Consider the following 23,604-nt stretch of genomic DNA (forward strand, 5'->3'; position numbering starts at 1 on the left):
GCCTTAATCCTTTTCAAGTCTGTGCCCTTATCAACAATCCACCTCCACTCAGGACTGCACTGACTTGAGGCTTCATGCAAACCTAACAGAACAGCAAAATAGTAAACGTCCTTCTTAGAATTTCAAGTCATCACAAGCCTGGGTTGTGTGTGTGCATGAATGCATATCCATTCATAAGAACACATTTATATCTGTGAATCAGGACAGCGAGCTACGGAGTAAAATGTATATGTCATGATCAACAGGAAATGCTGAGGGGAAGATTGTTCCAGTTTCAAAAATGTGTAATTTAGTAATAAGAATAAAATTGCTTTAATCAAGTGAATATTATGATTTTAGAAAGTGTCATTAAAGATGAAATATCATGTATTTTATGCACGCTGATTTATATAAATGAAAGGAAACATTTGTGCCTGATCATGGAATTAGAGAAAATATAGTTTCTCTTTTGTGAGTTCCTAAGTTGTCACAATGATTAAAGCCCTTGTAGGGAATGCAGGATAGCATGAGGCACACTGACATCCATCAGAATAATGCTCCTTTCAGCTCAACCGGCAATCAAAACAATTGTCAATTGTTAAAATGATTGGAAAAAAAAGCTTAATTGCTGTAAAATAATGGAAGATATATTCTCAACGTGCACTTATCAGCCAATTTGAACACTTGTAATATGCTTACTTGGGATATAGAATTTACCCCAATTATGTCAGAAATTCCCCCAGGGGCCACACAAGGGAGGGAAAGACATCAGAACCCATTCTTATGGCCCCCAGCTTAGATAAGCATTTGGTCTTTAGGGAGCTGTGTCTGGCATGCCAAAATGAAACCTCACTTTAATTAATAGCAAGGAACTTTCACATGACCCTAGAACAACATACATTGTGTGGTTTAACCTTATTCCCGAGGAAGCTGGAACGTTAGCTCCAGGCTTACTCTCCCGCTGTTACAACTCACACAAAAGATTCGGTTTTTCAAAGGAGGTGTTTTGTTTGAGCTAGAAATTAAAAACTCGAAATCTCAAGGTCAGTCAACCTGCTGCTATTAAACTTATGTGTAGCTAAATCATCTTTTGTGGATTTGGGGGCAATAACGAGCATCAATAAAGCATAGGTAATTTGCATCAGGAAGACAAATAGGATCTGGCCAAATAAAGCCAGGATGACTATGACCTTTCAAACAAAGGCAATCTAGTTGCCTATCTGAAACACCCTCTAATTCATATGAATTAAATACAGTCTGGAGGAGGTCGTTAACTGTGCTGTGAGTTCTCATGTCAGCTGCCTGCCTTCTAATCACTGAGCCCATTATGCATTTTGTGGAGCAACATTTAAAGGTAAAACTGCATAAAAAATTAGGCTGTACAGAAAAATAGACGTTTGGAACTCACCACTATTTGGCTTAATGTTTTAGACAAGCCTCAGCGACTGGTGGAAGGTTTTGCTGTGATCTTTTGGGGGATGGTACCTGGTAGAAGAAAGTTCTCTGTGGTGATGCTAAATGGTCTGTTTGTGGCCTTGACTTTCCTGGCTGCAGAGATGAGCTCTGGTTCAGAAAGATACGTGTTTAGATGTTTAGATATGTGTTTCGAACATGTCAGCAAGCCATTGACATATGGAAGTACCAGACCTGAACAGTGCTCTCTACAGGGTGACTGCTGGAGATAACAGAATGCACTCTTGTTTCTCATGCCCTAGTTGGATGTACTGGACAGACTGGGAGGAAGATAAAATAGATGACAGCGTGGGAAGGATTGAGAAGGCTTGGATGGATGGCTTCAATCGGCAGATTTTTGTGACTTCAAAGATGCTGTGGCCAAACGGCTTAACGCTGGACTTTCACACCAACACATTATATTGGTGTGATGCCTACTATGATCACATTGAAAAAGTCTTTTTGAATGGAACTCACCGAAAGGTAAAAGACAAGAGCTGATTTTTTTTTTTTAACCTGCCGGCTTCTTCTTCCACAGAGCCTTGTTGTGTTGTGTTAAAAATACTTTCAAGTTTATTTTTATCCCTCTGAGGTGGCTGCCAATGGTCTCCATGGGGTAGCTGAAGGAACCGAGCATTACGCTGTGCAGCTGGCACTGGCCTCCGGGAGGCCAGGCCCAGCTCACTGCGGTATGCCAGGATTTGTGGGATTTTTAAAAGAAGCCCTCCTGGTAGCAGAGCTGTTTTTACAAAGCAGCCTTTCTACATTATGGATGGATTTTGTGTGACCAAACAACCCCTCCATTTGAATATGATCAATATTTGCGGCTGAAATTTATACAGAGTAATTAGGCTGCATTCATTTGAGTAAAGAACTTTGCGATGCTGGACCTGAGATGCGGCTATGCATGGGCTGAATTCCAAGGCGACTGGTGCAAATAAAGGCGAGCTTACTCTAGTTTACTTTGCTGAGATCGTTGCAAAATGTCCTGGCATTTTGGGGCGCTGCTGGAAATTGTGTAGTTGAGGGGAAGACAAAGCCCTAATTGACAAAATCATCACCTTGCTCTTAATCTTCCATCATTAGCAACCTAGTGCCTCATGGAATGACTCCAACTTTGAGGTAAAAGGTGAAGAAAAAAAAGAAAAAGTCATTTCCAAAAAGTGTCCTTTGGTGAATCCTGGACACATTCAGGATTCAGATCTAGAATGGTGGGCTGATGCTTCTCATTAAGAATTCTTTTAGAAAAATAAATAATACTGTAATCAGTTCAGTTGTTGGTTATCTCAGATTATGCTCAACTATTTCCCCAGATAAATACATTTTATTAGCCTGTACAATGATGTCACCTAATTCATATCTACTAACTAAATATCTATGCTTCCTTTTAAGAGTCTAGCATATATATATATATAAGCATAATATGTTACAATGTATATAACCATATATGTTATATATAATGTGTTATATAAGATATTAATATTTATGCTATACATACACACTATAACACATATATAAATCTATATATATTATACATACTAATATTGTCAAAGGGTATATATAATGTGTATAGTTTCATGGTCATCTGTTGAAATAACCAGGCTAGCTGATGATAAAACAATTATATTTTTACTTGTTATAAGGGGAAAAACTCAAAAAACAGGAAATGAAAAATCCAAGCACAGCAATGTTCCACGGGAAAAAGCACAGAAAGAAGAAGCACCTGGAGGTGTACAGATTTTATCCTGGGTCTCAGCGAAACCACGCCACTAAGACCCACCTCTTAAAGATGATTGGCTAACGAGGTCCCCCATCAGTCATCATGTTTAAGGCTCTGATCTATCTGATTCATTTAGTATATCATAATTTAAATGGAGGACTCAATTAAAAGGGGTACAATAGCCAGACAGTTGTGGCACACACCTTTAATCCCAGCACTTAGGAGGCAGACACTGGCAGATCTCTTTGAGTTTGAGGCTAGCCTGATCTAAAACTCGAATTCCAGGATAGTCATGACTGTTACACAGAGGAATCCTGTCTCAAAATAATAATAAAAAAAAAGAAACAAAAGAAAATACAAACCAACCAAAATAACAACAAAAACAAAAAGGAGCATAAATTCAATTTTTATTTCTAAATTATACATATATATTCACATATATATTCCTTATATTTTGAATATTGATTGAAAGAAAAATTTGCTTTTATAATGCAACATGGTATGATTTTATGAGTACTGGAAGATAAGAAGGGATGCCATGATGGGGATCTAGTGTATCCCCTGTCTGTAATCTCCATATGCAAAATGATTTGACTATTCTCCTGATTCCTCAACTTCAACATACAAAAGGGAATTAAATAAGAATACAACAACACAATCAAAATTTAGCCTTGTTAGCAAGTTATATCTATGTAGAATTAAAATCTTTCCCTGTTCCTATTGTTTCTTAGATTTCTTTAATTTTTAGTGGCCCAATTTGCACATATCCATTTAAACATTTCATTTCAATTGATCATTGGATGAACAACACGAGTGTGTGTGCAAGACTGTGAGTTTGTATGTATATGTGTGTTTATATGTATGTATCTACACAGTAATTTTTCACATTAACTTCCATCCAAGGTAATAGTAAACATCACACAGAAGGGAGTAAACGTTGAGCAAAGACATTGTAACATTAGGATTTTTGACCATACTGGCAGTGGCATTTATGAGCAAAATTTAAACAGATGAAGAATTATTGACCATCTCCTTCAAATAGCATGCCAAAAACTAAAAAAAAAAAAAACCCAACTCACATTGTAAAAATCTCTTTTGTAAAGGCACATATAAAATATAAGTTAACACTATAGTTAGATTGTTCTCTGGTACGTATATATGTATATTATTTACTTAAATAGCTATGCTTGTAAAGGTAGTCTTGATTTTTTGCAGCATATTTATGCATATTTAATATTTTTCAGATTGTTTACAGTGGGAAAGAGTTGAACCATCCTTTTGGATTGTCACATCATGGGAATTATGTGTTCTGGACAGATTACATGAATGGTTCCATTTTTCAACTAGATTTGACGACCAGTGAGGTGACATTACTGAGACATGAAAGAGCACCCCTGTTTGGGCTTCAGATTTATGATCCACGAAAACAACAAGGTATTAAAAAACAAACAATTTTTTTTCAGAACATTTCACATGTCATAATCCTTCACTATTGTTACAAAAAGTTCTCCTTTGAAAATGATGGTGGTTTTATAATAAATATTACCCGGTCACTGTAGAGTCATTTAAATCTTAGAGCTTGTTTCCACAAAAATGTATTTCTTGTTTTCAAATACCCTGATTGAGGAACTCTAGCAATTCTGCTTAAGAGAAATTAAGGTTTTCCCAAACATTTCTTTTTTTCACATCATGTTTTAGGAAAAATGCTCTTCCTCATTTAAAAAAAAAAAGTTATCAAATAAATGGTTTGGTGAGCAGAGAACAAACCTTTCTTGCACTAAAACGAAGACCTGAATAATTGAAATAAAGAGATGGACTGCACCTGCAGGCTTTATTGACATGCCTGCTTCACATTGTCTGGTTAGGCTCCAAAGGTAGTTAAAGAACGTGTAACGGATAAAGTGGGATTAGCAACCCCGGCAGCCACATCTCATTAAATTCAGATAGTATTTTTACATTTTATGCTCATGCGTTATTAATATTTATTATGCCACAACAATCACCATGACTCATAGCTTAGATATTAAGCACTGAAAACAACTTAGTAAATGATGTGGTAGATGTTTTATGATTTTTAAACAGTTGCTATTCCTTTATAATGTAGATATCCTTATAAATATTTAGTGTACATGCATTCCAACGCATTTAGAATGAATAAACCGCACCCTTAATTTTCTGATACATATCTTGTCAGTGGGGATTTTGGTAGTAATAAGGCTTTGAAAAGTGTTTGCATTAAAGTAGTTATCGTAAACAGACCATCTCATCCCTAAGAATCACCTTTCTTCCTTTATTAAAAGTTCTCTATCTACAGGAAAATCAAGTCCAAAGAATGCTAAATAATAATTGCTAATTATTGATTAAATTATCTTTTAAAAGAAAAAATTGACACTATCTGAACAAGTACAAGAAACAAATAACAGAGAAAATTTCTGGAGAGAGAATTCCTTCATCACATTCATAGCAATCTCACAACTCTGGCTGAGCACATTTCCTTTGCCTGGCTGGAGGTGTTTCTTTCTCCCTCCCTATTGTTTAACTTCCTCCTCTCTGTTCTTCCCCTTCTCCTCAGGACTGGACAGTGGCCTTTGCTCTTGCGAGGCGGGAGCTCTACCACTAAGCCTTTTACTTCCCTTTAGAACCTCTCACCCTAACTATCATTTCTCAAGTCCATTGAGCTGGAAGTCGTCTTTCCAGTCTTCATAGACTTCTATCCTCTCGTTCTTTTAGAAAGTTGGTTATTAAATTCAAAAGGCGATGGAAAAAATATCTCATCACTACAAAATGAACTTGGGCATAAACCCTGGTCATTGATCCTTTTTAAACTTTGGAATCATGAAATATTTAATGTAGATCACAAACATATCTTTCAAAAAATTTCTGTGAGGATCAAATAACTATTTATTATAATAAAATAAATATCACAAGACCTAATTCATGTGAGACAACTCACAACTTTTTCCCGTATGACCTCACAGGAAAAATAATCATTTTAAAGTTTCCTTTTTATAAATGCATCTTAAATATTCAAAGTAATAATTTATCAAAGCAATATGTAACAAACTATGTGACTCAAAAAGAGCATATATCTGCCTTTTGAAAAAAAATGGCTTTAGTCTTTTATAAAAGAACTTTTATAAAAGCAATTCTTTCTTCAATGATAGTTATTAATACGTGCTATCACTGAAGAAAGAATTGCTTGTATAAAAGTTCTTTTCCCGTTGTAATTCAAGAGATCATAATTACTAAGCTTATCATGAATGCCAGTTAGAAATGATCCTGCTGTTTTATTTAGAAAGTATGTTCAGAGGGCAAACAATGAGGGCTGATGTTCTCAAGGACAATGGCACCCGGTTTTGACCCTACTTCAGGTTCTGGCTTTGTGGGAGACTAGCCAGCTTGGTTGTTCACCTTCCTGGACTTGGACGGAGGGGGGCGGACCTTGGACTTTCCACAGGATAGGGAACCCTGACTGCTCTATGGACTGGAGAGGGAGGGGGGAGGAGTTTGGGGGAGGGGGAGAAGGGTGGGAGGAGGGGAAGGGAAATGGGAGGCTGGGAGGAGGCGGATACTTTTTTTTTTTTCCTTTTCTCAAAAAAAAAAAAAACAAAAAACAAAGAAAGTATGTTCAGTCCATCGAATAGATTTTTTTCATTTACTTAGGTGGATCAGTCAATTAGTTTTAGTTTTCTACCTAATCGTCTTGCATCTAATGATTGGCTACAACTATACTAATCTTTGAAACAGTGCAGTATAGAAAGAATTCCTAGTTAGTACCTTTAGGACTCAAGTCAATACTCACTGATTTTAGATAATCTACAGGAAGATGTATGTTGTTTTCGATCTTTAAATGTATTGATCAAGACAATTACAAAGTTCAAAGAATTAAGATTTTTAGATACAGGCAACTCATTCTACAGTGGTATAAATTTCTTCCAATTGTCTTCTTTTCAGCTTTTGGACATAAGATATTAAAATTTTCAAATACATAGTGAATGAATATACTTGGTATCGTTTGAATAGGATTTTAAAAATTATTTCATTTTATATGTATGAATGTTTTTCCTGAGCAGATATTTGTACACTATTTTCATACCTGGGGCCTGAGCAGACCAGAAGAGTGTATTAACTCTCCTGGGACTCGAGCCACAGGTGATTGTCAGCTGTCCCGTGGTTGCTAGGAATCAAATATGGCTTTTCTGCAAAAGCAGGTTATAGTCTTACCTGCTGATCAATCTCTTTAGCCCCCCATGTGAGCCTTTATCTAAAGGGTGAAATGCAGGAACTGAGCAGAAAACCCTCGCTTAAGAGTAGGCTCTTTGGACTGGAGAGGGAGGGGGAGAGGATTGGGGGGAAGGGGAGAAGGGTGGGAGGAGGGGGAGGGAAATGGGAGGCGGGGAGGAGGTGGAAACTTGTTTTTTTTTTCTCCTTTTCTCAATAAAAAAAAGTTTAAAAAAATAAATAAATAAAAAAAAAGAGTAGGCACTTCCATTTGTTCTTCCATTGAAAAAATGTTATGTATCTCTCAGCCCGTGTATCACCATCTGTTTCTGGCTCTCTTGCTGTCTCGTCTTCCCTCCCTTTCTTTAGTGATCTAAGAATATAAACTGAAGATTGAGATACATGTAATTGTGTGTGAACTGTATAATTTGTCATTTATGTATAATATGTAGAAATAAATAAATAAAAATATAGCAATAATTACTGAATGTATGTGTGTATTGTGATATGTATGTGTGCAGGTGTGCTCATTGATCCTTGGCAGTGCAGACTAGTGGTAGATGTCTGGAAATATTTGCCCTTTGTTCTCTACCTTATGTTTTGAGATAAGAGTCTCTCACTGAGACTTTGTGATTATCTTGTATTGAGCTCCAGTTCCAATTGCTAGGAAGGTTACTAGAAAAGGCCCCAGGATCCTCGTGCCTCTGTGCATTTCCCTTAGTGCTGCAATAACAGTCCAACAAAACTGTTTTTTTTTTTTAATGTGATTTCTGAGGATTCAAAATCAGGTTTTTATACTGGTTTTATGCAACCAATACTTTAGCCTCTGAGTCATATCCCTGCCTTCTATTGTTTGTTTTCTCACTATGTAGCTGGGCTATTTCTGAGCTTGACATCCTCCAGCCTAAGCCTGTGATTAAAACATGAAACACATAGGCATCCTCATGAATATTAACCTTCATCAGGCGATGAAAGGAGACAGAGACAGAAACCCACATGGGAGCACCGGACAGAAATCTCAAGGTCCAAATCAGGAGCAGAAGGAGACGGAGCACGAGCAAGGAACTCAGGACCACGAGGGGTGCACCCACACACTAAGACAATGGGGATGTTCTATTGGGATCTCACCAAGGCCAGCTGGCCTAGGTCTGAAAAAGCATGGGATAAATCCGGACTAGCTGAACATAGCGGACAATGAGGAATACTGAGAATTCAAGAACAATTGCAGTGGATTTTGATCCTACTGCACGTACTGGTTTTGTGGGAGCCTAGGCAGTTTGGATGCTCACCATAGGAGACCTTGGGCTTCCCACAGGTCAGGGAACCCTGATTGCTCTTGGAGCAGATGAGGGAGGGGGACTTGATCGGGGGAGGGGGAGGGAAATGGGAAGCAGTTGCGGGGACGAGGCAGAAATCCTTAATAAATAAATAAATTTAAATAAAAAAAATCACCAAAAAAAAAAAAAAACATGAATCATTACACCTGCCTGGTACAAGTGTTTGATTTCGTACTTTTAAAGATGTTGTTATTTTATTTGTTTGTTTGATTGTTGTTGTTGTTGTTGTTGTTGTTGTTGAGATAGGCCTCCTGTAACCCAGATTGGCCTTCAATTCACTCTGTAAGATGAGGTGACATTGAACTCTTAGTCTCTCTACCTATACCTAGAAAGTGCTGGAATTAAGATGTATACCATTAAGTTTGGATGAAACACCTGTTCTTACTGTAGTTATATCAACAGCAATTTTTTTATTCACACAGTTTTAATATGAAGCTCTACTTGACTCCCTATGTAGAATTTAGTAGTCAGAGAGCTGAAGTCCTATCTTCAGTATTTGAGACATATCAGTATTTACCTGATGTGTGTGTTAATTTAGTAAGTCTGAGGTTTGTAATAAGGCCATAATCACATTTATCTCTCCCCAAGTTCCCTGTTTTGGGATTATTATCATGGAAATTATTCAGAAATATTTTCTAGACTCTTATGTTTTGTTATTCTTTTTACCTTTGTCTCATTGCACATACACAGTAGTACAAAGTAGCCCCAAAGAAAGTTTATATTTTATATTTATAAGCATCATATAATGAAGAAACCATTCTTGAAGGGAATGAAAAACATAGATTATTTTATCCTTTATTCAGACCAACTGTATAATCACCTTTTCTGAAATGATCAAATTTCAGAAAATTTGATATTAATTGCAGGACAAATCTGACACCAGGTTCTCATACAGTTGGTTCTTATCTTTGATTTGGAATAAACACAATGTCCAGATTATCTCCTAACTAATAAACTAGAATAATAACCCATGACATAAAAAAAATCCAAATTTGGAACTTTTTTAATATGTGGTACAGGTGCTTGTAAATTCATATATGATAGAACACTGAAAACTAACCAGTCCTGGAAGATTATAGAAGGCAAGAATTGTTTTCAATTATTTAAAAAAAGACCCAGTGTATCATAAAGCAGACAGAATGCTTTGTACTGGAAACATATTCTGCCACCTGGTAGAAATAAACATTCATTAGCAATTAAATTACTAAGTTCTATAACATGGAGGCATTCATACAGAGTTTTCAAATTTTTTATTTATTATGTGTCTTAATTATTGTTTGATGGAGGTTGTAATATACCTTTAAGTTTTCTTCCCTAAATATATAGTATATTTATTGAGCCAAGTTGTATAACTAAATTAAAATGAGAACACAAAGGCCTTTCATCATGATAAAATTGTTTTATAGCTGTGTGTATATGCATATCTGTATCATCTATGTATTCACATCTTTATCAGCATCATTCCATGCACTAACAACTGTATATAAGTTCATCAGATTTTTAACTGATACTGTAAACTGCAACATCTATGAATACCTCATTCCTATATCTGCATCCCATGCACTCATACCTGTGTTTATACTTATCTCTTTACCAATCCTGCATCTATAACTGTCTTTGAACTTACGCCTGTACCTGCATCTGTCCCTATGCTCTCACGTGTACCCCCATCGATCTCTGTGCTCACACCTTGAATGTACACTAAAAATAGTTACTCTATCATTCACATGGCTAACTCAAAGTTTTATTCATTCATCTACCAAAAACTTTGTGACTCACACAATTCATGGTACTTCTAATTCTGGAAGAATTACGAATGGAAGGAAAAGACAAAGTTTGGAGCTTCAAAGAAACTCCATTGGACTTCACAGCTCAAACTGTTATTAATGTAGTTGTATTTCATATTTGAATATATATATTGCTTCCAAAGTAAGTTACTCCAGTAAGTATATGTCTGTAGTAGTTTTGGTAAGTTGTTTTTCTTTTCTTTGTTGATTGAATTCTATTTTAACTTATGCAAGTTAGTTAAATAAAAGTATTGAGTAAATACACAATTCTTAAATTTTTATTAGTAATGATAAAGACAATATTATATAAAGTATTTTTTAATATTGAGTAATCATTTCTCAGATATATATATATACATACATATGAAACATTATTTGGACACTTAGATATTGAATAATTCTTCCTGAAACTGATTTAAAATCAAATTAAAATGCTATTGTAACTATAACTTGATTAAATTGAATGTAAATATGAGTTAACCAGCTATGAGATGGATAAAGTATGGACTTTATGTATTGTGACCATTTCTCACTAGTCATTACTCACCAGACCCATGAAATTTATAGATTGTTTTTGACACTGAGTTTGAAAAATAGTCATTAATGTTTTGCAGATAATTCTATAAAATATCAATAAATGATGTAACTTCAAAAAACAATATCACATTAGTTTTGATGTTAACATAGTCTTAAAATGAAATTGAAAAATATAGTCTCTAAAATATAAAAAAATTCTAGACTCTTCCAATAAGATATGTGGAATTATTTATGTTAATTTAACTTTGGAATTTCTATTAAGGTAGTACAAAGACTAATTCTTCCCCTTCAGAATGTTGTATTCCAATAAGGAGAATATATTTTAAACTTCAAATAATGCTGATTTATTTCAGAATAGGGACATTTTTTTATTCAATGGAAATAAATGCCACTCTATTGAGTTATGTATTTAGTATATATCTTAAAAACATTATGTAACCTGATGCATTATAGTCAACAGTTTCTTATTTCTTACTGTTTCAGTTATATATTCCCCCAAATACCATGAAATTATTCTAATTTTCTGAAATCTGGATACTGGTAAAATTTGAATATGCAATTCAATGCTGCACATATTTTTAAAAAAGGAAGGGTACCTGAGTGTCCTCTAAAGCATTTACTTCACAACCATGGAATATATATATATATATATATATATATATATATATATATATATGTATCTGGAAGCTGCATAAAACATTTTTACATTCTCTAATTGAAAAAAAATCTGAGATAATATTCATTATCATTTGAGTTTAGAAATTGAGAACATTGCTTGCATTATTTGCCTCAGCTTTGGAACATGTTTTGTATTTTTATGTTTATAATGAATTAAATGTACTTTTCAGAAAATGAAAGCTATTGATAATAAAATCTAGATTATTTCTTCTGATTTGAGATGTACAAGATAATATGTCGGTATTTATAGAATTCAGCACGAGTGTGGTTTCAGTTTGTAGTACTGCACTTGCATATAAACAATCAATTTAATCTTAACTGTTTTTTATTTATGATCTAAGTAAATAAAGGCTCCTCATTTTAGTGTTTTCCTTCTAAAGTAACATTTTTTTTATTTATTGATAAGAATGAAAATTGAAATGTGCTCTAAGATGACCTGATAATTGTGCTGCCAAAGTGCTTCTGAGGTATTATAGTTTTCTCTGTAAAGATAAACGCAAAGCCAAGCAACCTCTCCCCTTTCTTTCCCTCTCCCACCTCTCTCTGTCTGTCTGTTTCCATCTTTCTTTCCAGACTGTCTCTCTTTAGCCACTGCTCTCCTTGGACTTGTTTTTTTACCCAGACTGTCCTGGAACTCACAGCAGACGTCTTGCTTCAGACTCATGAAAGTTACATTTAGAAGCAAAAGCCATGACACCTAGGTTAACACATTTTCTCAATTGTCACACTTGGAAGAATAAATGATGTCAAATGTGTGACTATCTAAAGTTACATTGTTTTAGTTACACGTATGTAACAATCTTATCTCCCACCTCTTCAAACACGTCTTTGGTATTGATTACAGTACAACCTGGGTCCTCACATATATTTATGAATTCCTTTATAAACATCCTCTCCTGTCTTCCATCAATCTCTCTGTTCCCTAAGTCTTCAGTTCTGTGAATTTCCCCCAACACCCTATGCTTCTTGAGGTCCTCAGCACAATGAAATGCCAGTGTACTCATCCCACTGGAGAGCAAGCAAGCCATTGTCCCACATGCTTGCTTGTTCAGTGGTGGTTTATTTCTACATATGCAGAGACATGCTCTTCTTTCCAAACACTCATGTCCATTGCTATGGGCATAATCTGGAGAACTGTCTATTGCAATTCAAAGACTACCTTCCACCTTGCTCCCGGTACCTAGAAAATGATTACCTGGCACAGTCTTTCCTCAACCAGCTTGCATATACCTCTTACCTACCAAAGCAATATATATTTTCAAGTGCTTCTGAAAGTAATTTCTATTTAGGAGGAATTTGGCTATATCCACAAAGGTGCACTATAAATGACATATCCATGTAAATAATATGCCCATGTACGTCTCAGAGAAAGAAAGTATCTTGAACTCTAAATGGAGTACTACATGACTGCAATTCTAGCTGTTGGGTGGGAGACAAAAGAATAAAATACAAGAACAGAGAGTTAAAAGGCAGCTTGCGTTGCATAGCATTTAAAAGAAATCACATTTTAGAAGTTGCATAGCCTTCAGCTTTGTTGAAATTAAGACTCTCTGATGATGTCCTTTCTTCTTCTCTGCAGGTGACAATATGTGCCGCATAAACAATGGGGGCTGCGGGACCCTCTGCCTGGCCATCCCAGCAGGCCGCGTGTGTGCTTGTGCTGATAATCAGCTTTTGGATGAAAATGGTACAACCTGCACATGTAAGCTCCTTTTTCTCTGACACTGATTGTACATAAGGCTTTTTGTGACGATCAGAACTATCTAACATCAAAAGAACTGAAACCACAACTGGAAAGTCAGATCTGTATAACGGCTTAGGTTAATCTTAGACTGTATTAGCTGACTCAATTTCTAGCATGCTGGAATAATGACAATGGCAATGTGATGCATAGCATCCGGCCCTACTGTACAGGCCAATAGGCAATTTCCATAAGTCTGTGCCTTTGGAGCAAATCCTTCATGTCATGCTAAGCTCCGTAGTCAGCAGCTGCAGCTGGCAACACATTGTTGGTGCACAGGTTAGTACTGAAATTATTCTTAAATGACTTGGCTGTTCAGATATCTGTATTTGAAGGTAAAGAACAACGAATAATGCAAAAAGAGGCTTCTAAGCAGTGAATTAACTGAATTGATTGGTATGTACTAAAGATACCTTTATTAGGTTTGTCATATCCTTCAATATACTTTCCTATTATCCCAGAGTGAATCTTGAAGGTTCTTTTTTTATATTTCAAATTGTATCCCCTAAGCACAGTAACAACAACAATAATATGCATGTATTGAGAGCTAAGTAAAAATTTCTGGAAGGATTTAAATTTCAAATTGTGGCTCAAGGCTCTCCAGAGAAAGTAATACAATAGGATTTATGTATGTATTTATTTTTGTATGTATGTATGCATGTGCATATATGTGCAGAAAGATGACAGTATTATAATAAGGAGTTGACTGATACCCACAGACATTGAGAAGGCTGAGTATCCGCAGTCTGCAAACTGAAAATCAAGGGTAGGTGAAGTGTTTATCCAATAAACCTGCAGATCCAAGTCTCAGGAGTTGATGTTTCATTTCAGATTGATGAGGGAGGGGCTCTGGGCATCCAAAAGTCAGAGCTAAGAGCATTTTATTTTGAAGCTAAATTTTCCCTATACTGTACTTCGATTTTTCAGTCTTGGATCACACTTCAGTATCTATCACTTCAGGTTTATTTTTGTTTAACATGAACATAAGCATCTTATCACTTAATTAAATACTCACTGTGAACATGATTCTTAAGAGCAGAATTTCAAGTAATCTCATGTTTGATAACTGGAGGCATTTATGATATATTGTTATAAATAGTTGTGACATTTTTATTGTTTTCAATTTCTTCTTTACCTTCACATATGGTCTACCTTCATTTTTTGTTACATCTTGAAGCATTTGGAATAAAACTACCAGTCCTAAAGTGAGAAATTCAAGTCAGTATATTGAATGCCAGGATTTTAAATTCCAGTTATTTGAAATGAGAACTTGCAGCTCTGCAGTTTTGGAATCTGTCCTGGAACTAGTTCTCATAGACTAGGCTAGCCTTGAACTCACAGAGATCTGGCTGCCCCTGTGTCCTGAGTGCTAGGATTAAAGGTGTGTGCCACCACCTACTGGTCAGCTTCTTTTAATTATTCTCTTTATCATTCTCATTTTATGCCTACATATCTCAATGTAGTATTTCTAACAAATAACATTATTTTGCACCAGGAAATTATTTATAAAAATTGGAGGGGACACTGGGGGCACAACTGAGTAGCAAAGTAGTGGTACCCAGTAGTCCTTGGCTTGATCCCTAGCATTGCAAAATATACTTCCCCTGTATAATGTGGCTAGTTAGTTAATTAAATTTAAATGTTCTATAATATGTTAGACCTACAGTGGAGTTCTGATGGTTGTGTTTCTTAATTAATAATGGGATATATATTAAAGTAACATCTTCCAGGAGAAAAATATGGATATGAATATATATATATATATATATATATATATTTACTCCATATGTATATATATATATTTACTCCTTATATTTTCTACATAGGTATTCTATATAAAATTTATTGCTAATATCCTACAAATATCTCAACTTTGTTTTTTTTTTTTTCAAGATAAGGTTTCTCTGTGTAGCTATGGCTGTCTTGGACCTTGCTCAGTAGACCAGGCTGGCCTCAAACACATAGAGACCCTCCTGCCTCTGTCTTTGCCTCCTTGATAGCTGGGATTAAAGGTGAGCACCATCACTGCCCATCATACCTTTTTCTTTTTATGGGAGAAGCAATTCCTTCATATATTAACTCTTGACTAAGCAAAAGTTTTTTTCAAAAATCTTGACTTCAATAAATACTGTTCAGTTCTTTCTAGAATTACACATGCATCCCCTTCAAGGCTACATAGAAGATATATCCCAATGTATTCCCAAGTCACTAGATAACAGATTCTCTTTCTTTTTTTCCAGGTATTATGTTCATCTCTTATTGTGTTGTTAGTTATTAGGAGACTATCAAGGCCCATCACTTACCAATAGATAGGTGGCAGGCATTTTTTTTCTTTTATTGTTTTTTTTTTTTTTCAAGACAGGGTTTCCCTGTATCTTTGGAGCCTGTCCTGGAATTAGCTATTGAAGACCAGACTGGCTTTGAACTCACAGATTTCTGGCTGCCCCTGCCTCCCAAGTGTTGGCTTTAATGGCATGTTATTAGCCCAGATCTGGCATGGTTTCGAAAAATTGGATTTTGCTCTTCTCTCTCATTGCTTGCTAATCTTAATTTTATCAAGCTCTTTGGGAGACAAAAAGTGCCTACCTGGTACATTCGACTCAGGAATTCATTGGGATTTATCTTCCATGAAGCCTTGGAGGGGATGCATGTGTGATTCTAAAAGGAACTGAACAGTATTTCTTGAAGTCAAGCTTTTTGAAGAGAAATTTTGCTTAGCCAAGAGTTAATATACTAAGTAATTGCTTTTACCATAAAATACAAAGGTATAGCCTGGTGATGGTGGTTCACACCTTTATTCCTAGCACTTGGGAGGCAGAGGCAGGTGGATTTCTATGAGTTAGAGGTCAGCCTGGTCTACAAGAGCTAGTTCCAAGATAGGTTTTAAAGCTACAAACAAACCCTGTCTCAAAAAAACAACAACAAAAAAAAAAAGACAAAGTTATGCTAGGCAATGGTGGTGCACACCTTTAATTTCAGCACTCAAGGAGGCAGAGGCAGAGGCAGGTGGGTCTCTATGAGTTTGAGGCAGCCTGGTCTACAGAGTGAGTTCTAAGACAGCCATAGTTAACACAGAGAAACCCTATCTTGAAAAAGAATAATTTTGCAATGATCAATTTAGCATTTTTCTATTAAATTGCTGTATTTCTGCTGGACAATATTAATAATTCAGAGATTTTAAACAGATAGAATATAACACACACACACACACACACACACACACACACACACCTTTTATAATACCACCAGGTATACTTTTCCCTGTAATCCATCAATAGACTTTCTCTAGGATGGGAAGTAGCGCTGAATAGACCTGTGTTTTGTTTGCTAGCTAAAGATTTGAGGGTCCACGTTCTTACCCAAGGATGGATAGACTTTCTCAGTTTCTAGTTAAATCTTTGTAGATGTCCAAGATGTCTTTTCAGAATTTGACTTCTTTATATCAAAAACAATCAAAGTTCTCTTAGGGTACTCTCTACAGGAAAATCAGAAGCCTACAATCCCAGAGATATTGGTAATCTTGCGAGTCCTTAGGAAATCATGAAGAGGTGTACTTATCATCTCTTATCAGATACTAACAACAAAATGGCACTTAAAATAGAAACTTTCTAATGAGTTCCTAAATTTGCATTAGGGGAATCATAATTATATGAGTAATTTACCTTCTTAATGGATTTCCTGTTTTCTTCATTCCTGTGTTCTATTTAGACCCTATGGATAACTTTTGAGTTGTGTGTATATTAGTATGAATAGGGAAAAGATTGACAAATTAAAATATGCCATTATTGTAGTATGTAGGAAAATATGAAATGATAGAGAGAAGATAAATATAAGTTCCTATGGGAAAAGAAATGAGATGAACAAAAAGAAAGCTTGGAATAGGGTAAGGGAAAGACACGCTAAGAACTACCTATGAACATAAGAATCAAATCCTTGCCAGGATCTTCACTTTTACTTTAATCAATTATACCAATAATATAAATTGTTTATTTGTTTATTTATTTATTTATTCATTAAAGATTTCTGCCTCCTCCCCTCCACCGCCTCCCATATCCCTCCCCCTCCCCCAAACAAGTCCCCCTCCCTCATCAGCCCGAAGAGCAGTCCGGGTTCCCTGCCTTGTGGGAAGTCCAAGGACCTCCCATCTCCTTCCAGGTCGAGTAAGGTGAGCATCCAAACTGCCTAGACACCTACAAAGCCAGTACTTGCAGTAGGATCAAAACCCAGTGTCATTGTTCTTGACTTCTCAGCAGTCCTCATTTTCCGCTATGTTCAGCGAGTCCAGTTTTATTCCAGGCTTTTTCAGACCCAGTCCAGCTGGCCTTGTTGAGTTCCCGATAGATCATCCCCAATGTGTCAGTATGTGGGTGCACCCCTCGCGGTCCTGAGCTCCTTGCTCCTGCTCTCTCTCCTTCTGTTCCTGATTTGGACCTTGGGATTTCAGTCTGGTGTTCCAATTTTGGTCTCTGTCTCTGTCTGCTGACGGAAATATAAATTGTTTAAAGTATATTCTCAGCGCTCACAGAAAATACAGTGGGATGGTTAATGAATCAGACAGTTATCTTCTTCCAGGCCTATTACCATTGGAGTAAGGCTGTGCATAAGAAGCACACGTACCTATTATTAGTTGTATTAGGTACCCAGGAAACAAGCCTAGACATGCTTCCTATAACCTCGTAAATGACAAATGTCCCTCTTATTCAGCCTACAAACATGTCAGTTTATCTTTATTTGCTTACATACTCTCCTAGCTGCTCTACTTTATAGTTATATGTTACACACTTAATCGCTTGCCCTTTTCATTTATAATACCAAGAGGAACTGTATTTAAACATAAGAGTAAGCTAAGAAAGGGACATTTTGTTGGGTGATATGCTGTATTAGACATCGTTCTGCCACTGTCAAACTGTAAGTAGTTCTGAATATTACTTTTTTCTCCAAGAGTGGCTGGAGGCCTATCTTTGCTGTGACTCTAGATCTTGATCCAACACTATGACTTATGTGGTTTTCTCTTGCCACAACTGCCAAATCCACCAATCAAAGAGCATGTGCAGTAGATTTTCAAAGCCGGGCGGTGGTGGCGCACGCCTTTAATCCCAGCACTCGGGAGGCAGAGGCAGGCGGATCTCTGTGAGTTCGAGACCAGCCTGGTCTACAAGAGCTAGTTCCAGGACAGGCTCCAAAGCCACAGAGAAACCCTGTCTCGAAAAACCAAAAAAAAAAAAAAAACAAAAACAAAAACAAAAAAAAAAACAAAGTTAGAGATACAACTATCTTAAAAGGAGCTACAACTGAGCACATACTCCAGCAGTACTTAGAATTTTCCAGATTACAAGTCTAACTATGAGAATCAAGGCAATAGAAAGATACATGTGTTAATTTCTAATACCCCCAAATATTGTTGCCTAGTTCTGTAAAAATAAAAGTTTATTTTGGCTTGTAAGGCAAATACATTATACACAGTGTTGATTTCAAACCTAATGCTAGAATAACTATTTTCAGGTATTGTCAGTTCAACGAGCATGTGATCATACACTGGCTAATTAGAAGATTTTGAGAGTGTTGGTCTCTTTCTAGTATCTGTAATTCTTAAAAGAGGTAACATAAAAGCAATGAAGGGAAAAGAGAGGGTTTTGCTTTTTTTTCCACAATGAAAAATGTTAAGTCAGAAAATATATCCTTATTTAAGAATTATTTGTAGCAACTGCCTGTTAGTCTTTACAGACACGGCTTGCAAACTGCCTGTGTTTCTTTATAGCACAGCACAATAACTCATTTTTTAAGAGAATACAATGTGTCTTTGTGTATATTATTTCAATTCCTACTTATCTAATAATAAAAATTAGCAGGAATCATTATCTAATCCTACTTATTATGAATGATAATTTAAGTATCATAGATATTAGGACTAATAATTGAATGATTATTCCTAAATGATACTTATTAGGAATACAAATTGGTAGTAAAGCATATGTTACTCAGAAAGTACTGATAAAGATGCTACGTGACATCATAGCTTTTAGAGAGTGCAGTGCAAAATAGAAACCAGCATCATTCCATTAACCAGTCCTTGGTACTGATTCCCTTCAACTTCTGTTAGTACAGGTTAGCTTACAGATGTGATGGGTCAACTGAATTAAGTAAGCAATCAGAGCCTGCCCCCCCCCCCCCAAAAAAAAGGCAGTAGATATTGTAACCAATGCAGCATGGTCATCCCGGTTCAATTGTTCTCACTGAATTAAAACCAAATGGATGAAAAGCAGTTGAGAGAGACTAAAAATCAGGGATATTTTTTTCCTTAATGAACTTGCAAATTAAAACAGTGGCAGACAAAAAGCCTGCTCCCCACAGAAAACATTGGCATGTTAAACAATTAGAAATGAATTCTGATGCTGTGTTTGGAAGAAGGGAAGAAATCCTCATCCTTTATTTTTGGGTCTCTTGTCCATCATGGTCAAATCCTCTTAGGAGTAGAATTGATGTCTGCTGTAGCATAACAAATTAGAACATGCTACTTGCTACACAGAAAAATCTAATTGGGCAGTTATGGGGTGCGTCTATATTTCTCATGACAATTATAAAGAGTAGCATGAAATATAATGTTGAAAATTAGATTATAAATGATTCCCTAAAACAAATTATGCTCTACCTTGACAAGTTTTATTGTATAAGCCACCCAGTGTGTTTTAGTTGTAATAAAGAAGGGAATTCTATAACTGCTTCGCAGGTGTTTGAAAGAAAAAGCCTCAGAAGAACAACTTAGAGTTCACAAAATAACAGTAACCCAGAGGCTGGCAATGTACTATCACATGTCCATAATCCTCTGTGATCCCCACCACCTTTTGGAATACCAGCTCTATCCGTGGTGACAAATAGTGCTCCTCGGTAGGGAGCCATTTATCTGTTCCGCCCTGACAAGCCTCATGCCCCAGGATATATGCAATCAAATATGTAGTAAAAACTTTTAAGGCAATAAAAAAGTTTAGAAGTCCGATTCAAATGATTATTTATTTCCTCCTGTGCATATATCCTCACAGAAGGTCATATAGCACTTAGACTGTCTGCTCAGGAGACCCTTCTATCTAATAAAAGCTCATCCATCCACCTATGATCTAAAAAAAAAAAAAAAAAAGGCATGGCCAAATTTTCCACTTTCTTCTCTCATGTAACTGTGTGGTAGGACAACGTCCAGTTAGCTACAGCTTCATGTTTTCCTTTGGTCCACACCCCTGGGGGCAGAATGCGTGGTACAATTTTTTCTTAAGCTGATACCACAATATGGAATGAAAGTTCACCAATACTGTGCTTGCTCTTTTTCCAGAGTTTATTACTGCTTGCAACTTTAACTCTAGGGTCTTTGACACCTTTTCTGAACTCTGTGGGCCTGTACTGATCTCTCTCTCTCTCTCTCTCTCTCTCTCTCCCTCCCTCCCTCCCTCCCCCTCCCTTCCCCCCCTCTCTCTCTCTTTCTCTCTCTCTCTCTCTCTCTCTCTCTCTCTCTCTCTCTCACACACACACACACACACACACACACACACACTCACACATGCACACATTCACATTAAAATAAATTAAAAATATATGGAAAGATGGAAAGCTAAATTAAGATAATATACTTAGAGAGCTTTTTCTTTTATTCCATGGGGTTCTGGATATTATTTCTGGCAATAACCCTTCTAGGTTTAAGAAAACAACACTAGGTTTAAGAAAACAACACCAGAATGAGTCCTTGATGTTTCTCCATCCTGGGAAGTCAGACACAGGCCTTCTGATATTTTTGTCTCTAACAACAGTTTTCACAAGAAGCGTGAACAGAGACATTTTACACTAGACAAGCCATAATTCATGCTGTGTCATTTCTGAACGTGGTTAAACAAAATGATTATTTACTACTTTGTCAGTTTCTTACTGTTCAGGGCATGTTGTCCCAGTTACAGAATTATACGTTTTATGTATGGTTTCAAATTCATGGTTTCAAGCATAGCTCTGCAGGAAGCTATAGAATTTTAGCACTTGCTAAAAGTTCTGGAAGCAATTCACCGCTGGGCTCAGACAACCAAGTGCTCTCCATATCCATGTTCAGCTCTGGATCAAAGTGATATACATGGAGCTTTAAGTAAATGCTCATTGTTCTCTTTTTGAACGCATCGATTTTGTTTGCTGATATTTGACTACGCCTACGCATGCTCATGAACAATAAGAGAATAAACTGCTGATCCAGTCTGAGCTGCCCTTCTGAAGACTTTCTCTAGCCCCTGGAGACAGTCTCTCAGTATAGTAACAGCAATCTCATTAAATTTCAAAAATCAGGCAACAATTTATTTTATGAATTTACTCTATCCAAGTTCTCTTGAGCATTGTTCTTCTGTACATATGACACTGTCCTTAAATTTATCAATTATAAGTGGAAATCAGGTATAAAATCTTCCATAGGGATTTTAGTCATCTGGAGAAGGAATGCTAAGTGAGTCTTTTGTGTGAGATATTTATTAGTCTTTTATGTTATGCTCAGTATGCTTGCATCTTCTCAATGTTCTCTCAAAAGTGGCTAGGTCTAGCGGTATTCAACTTGGATACTGTTATAAATGATATTGTCCCCTAGTTCCACGTTTTTTCATTAGCAATGTGTTTGCAAGCAGATCTCACACTCTAAACTTCTGTCTTGTCCATGTTATCGCAATGATCTTTGTTTTCTTGATAATGAGCATTGTTTGTAGAAATGTAACCTGCCTTCTATCAACATGTATGCTGTATAATCATGTCAGTTCACACTGAACATTGTGGTATCTTTGTGGCATTATTGTAGGTCATATCTGAAAATTTTAGGTGCTTCATAGAATGGACTAATGAAACCATAGGCAATGGAGACATTGCAAATCAAAGCTCAGTATCTAAGAGGTTAGGCTCATTGTAAAGTTCTTGCTACCAACTGTGAGGAGCAGCGTTCAGAACTCACATAAAAGTCAGACAAGTATGTGGCCCAGTGTGATCCCAATGCTTAAGATGCAGAAAGGTGATCGTACTGTACTAACTTGATATGCCAAAAATAAAATAAAATAAAAAATTAGAAATTTAATATCTAAAAAATCCCTTTATCGTTATGAAAAAAGTGGTAGAGTATCAGGGATTTCATTTTGGTTACCATATAACATTATTTCCTGGAAGAAATTTCTGGATTCTAATAGATGATACATGAGCCATGCATCAAACACGAAAAACACAGAAGGTAGCGTAGCTTCCATGTACGTGTTGACTTCTCGTCAAGTCAACTTAGGGCATGTGTAGGGGAATTCGACTATAATCTGCACGGACAGTGATTCCGAGTGTCAAGTGATGAGTTCTCGAAAGTCCAGATCCTAAATGGAGTTGGCTGGGAATTCTAACATTTCGTTTTAAGCACACTCCTTATTAAAAATGATTATGAACTAACTTAATTAATTGATTAATGGTTAATAATTAATTAATACGTGCTCTATAGTCAAACACACAACATTTCTATCTATGCTGCTAAAACATCCTCAAAGAACAAATCCATAACAAAAGCAAATGTATGATCTACAGAGACAAAATTGAGAAGGAGCCCAGGGCATAGAAAATAGGCAGAAGAAATTTTAAAAAGTCAAAGTTGTGTGTGTATGTGAATGTGTGTGTATAAATAGCACACACATATATGTTATATATATATCATTATCAATCTGTATATATATATATATATATATATATAGTAATATACATGTATAATATTAGTAATACTTTAAACGACCAGTATCTGATGTAGGAACTATAAAGTAGTAAGATTCTATCAGGTGGTTAAGTTGACTCATTGTGTTTGTGTTTTTGTTTTTGTTATTTCCTATTTGGATTTCATACCCTATCTGCTAACCTCACACAGTAGCTTACTTTAAAAAGATCTTAGAGAAATGGCATCATAAAAAAATTGCTTCTTTCTTGTTTTGTTACTGAGAAACATTATGAAATAAATGCTCTTGTCTGTCAATGCACCCACAGTTAGGATATCTGGAAAGGACAGAGCAACACGGGGTGACTTTTGTTCAACTTGAATATTCATTTACTGCAGTGATTCTTTTTGGCTGGAAATGAAGTCTGGGCCCATTGCGGCAGTGTTTGTTTCTTTTCCGACAGACTGCCAAG

The 23,604-nt window shown here is 36.1% G+C and overlaps 1 protein-coding gene across 1 annotated transcript in view; it reads left to right on the top strand.

Moving 5' to 3' along the window:
- Lrp1b (LDL receptor related protein 1B) overlaps positions 1–23,604 on the top strand; it is a 1,777,071-nt gene that overhangs the window by 1,066,407 nt on the left and 687,060 nt on the right. Inside the window, exons 13-15 of the mRNA XM_041674488.1 lie at positions 1,695–1,914; positions 4,396–4,585; positions 13,291–13,413. Coding sequence (XP_041530422.1) covers positions 1,695–1,914; positions 4,396–4,585; positions 13,291–13,413 — 533 coding nt within the window. The remainder of the gene's footprint in view (positions 1–1,694; positions 1,915–4,395; positions 4,586–13,290; positions 13,414–23,604) is intronic.

The sequence above is a fragment of the Microtus oregoni genome, unplaced genomic scaffold (assembly GCF_018167655.1).
Source record: "Microtus oregoni isolate MIOR12 unplaced genomic scaffold, Mior012 000025F_ref0000491, whole genome shotgun sequence".
NCBI lineage: Eukaryota > Metazoa > Chordata > Mammalia > Rodentia > Cricetidae > Microtus > Microtus oregoni.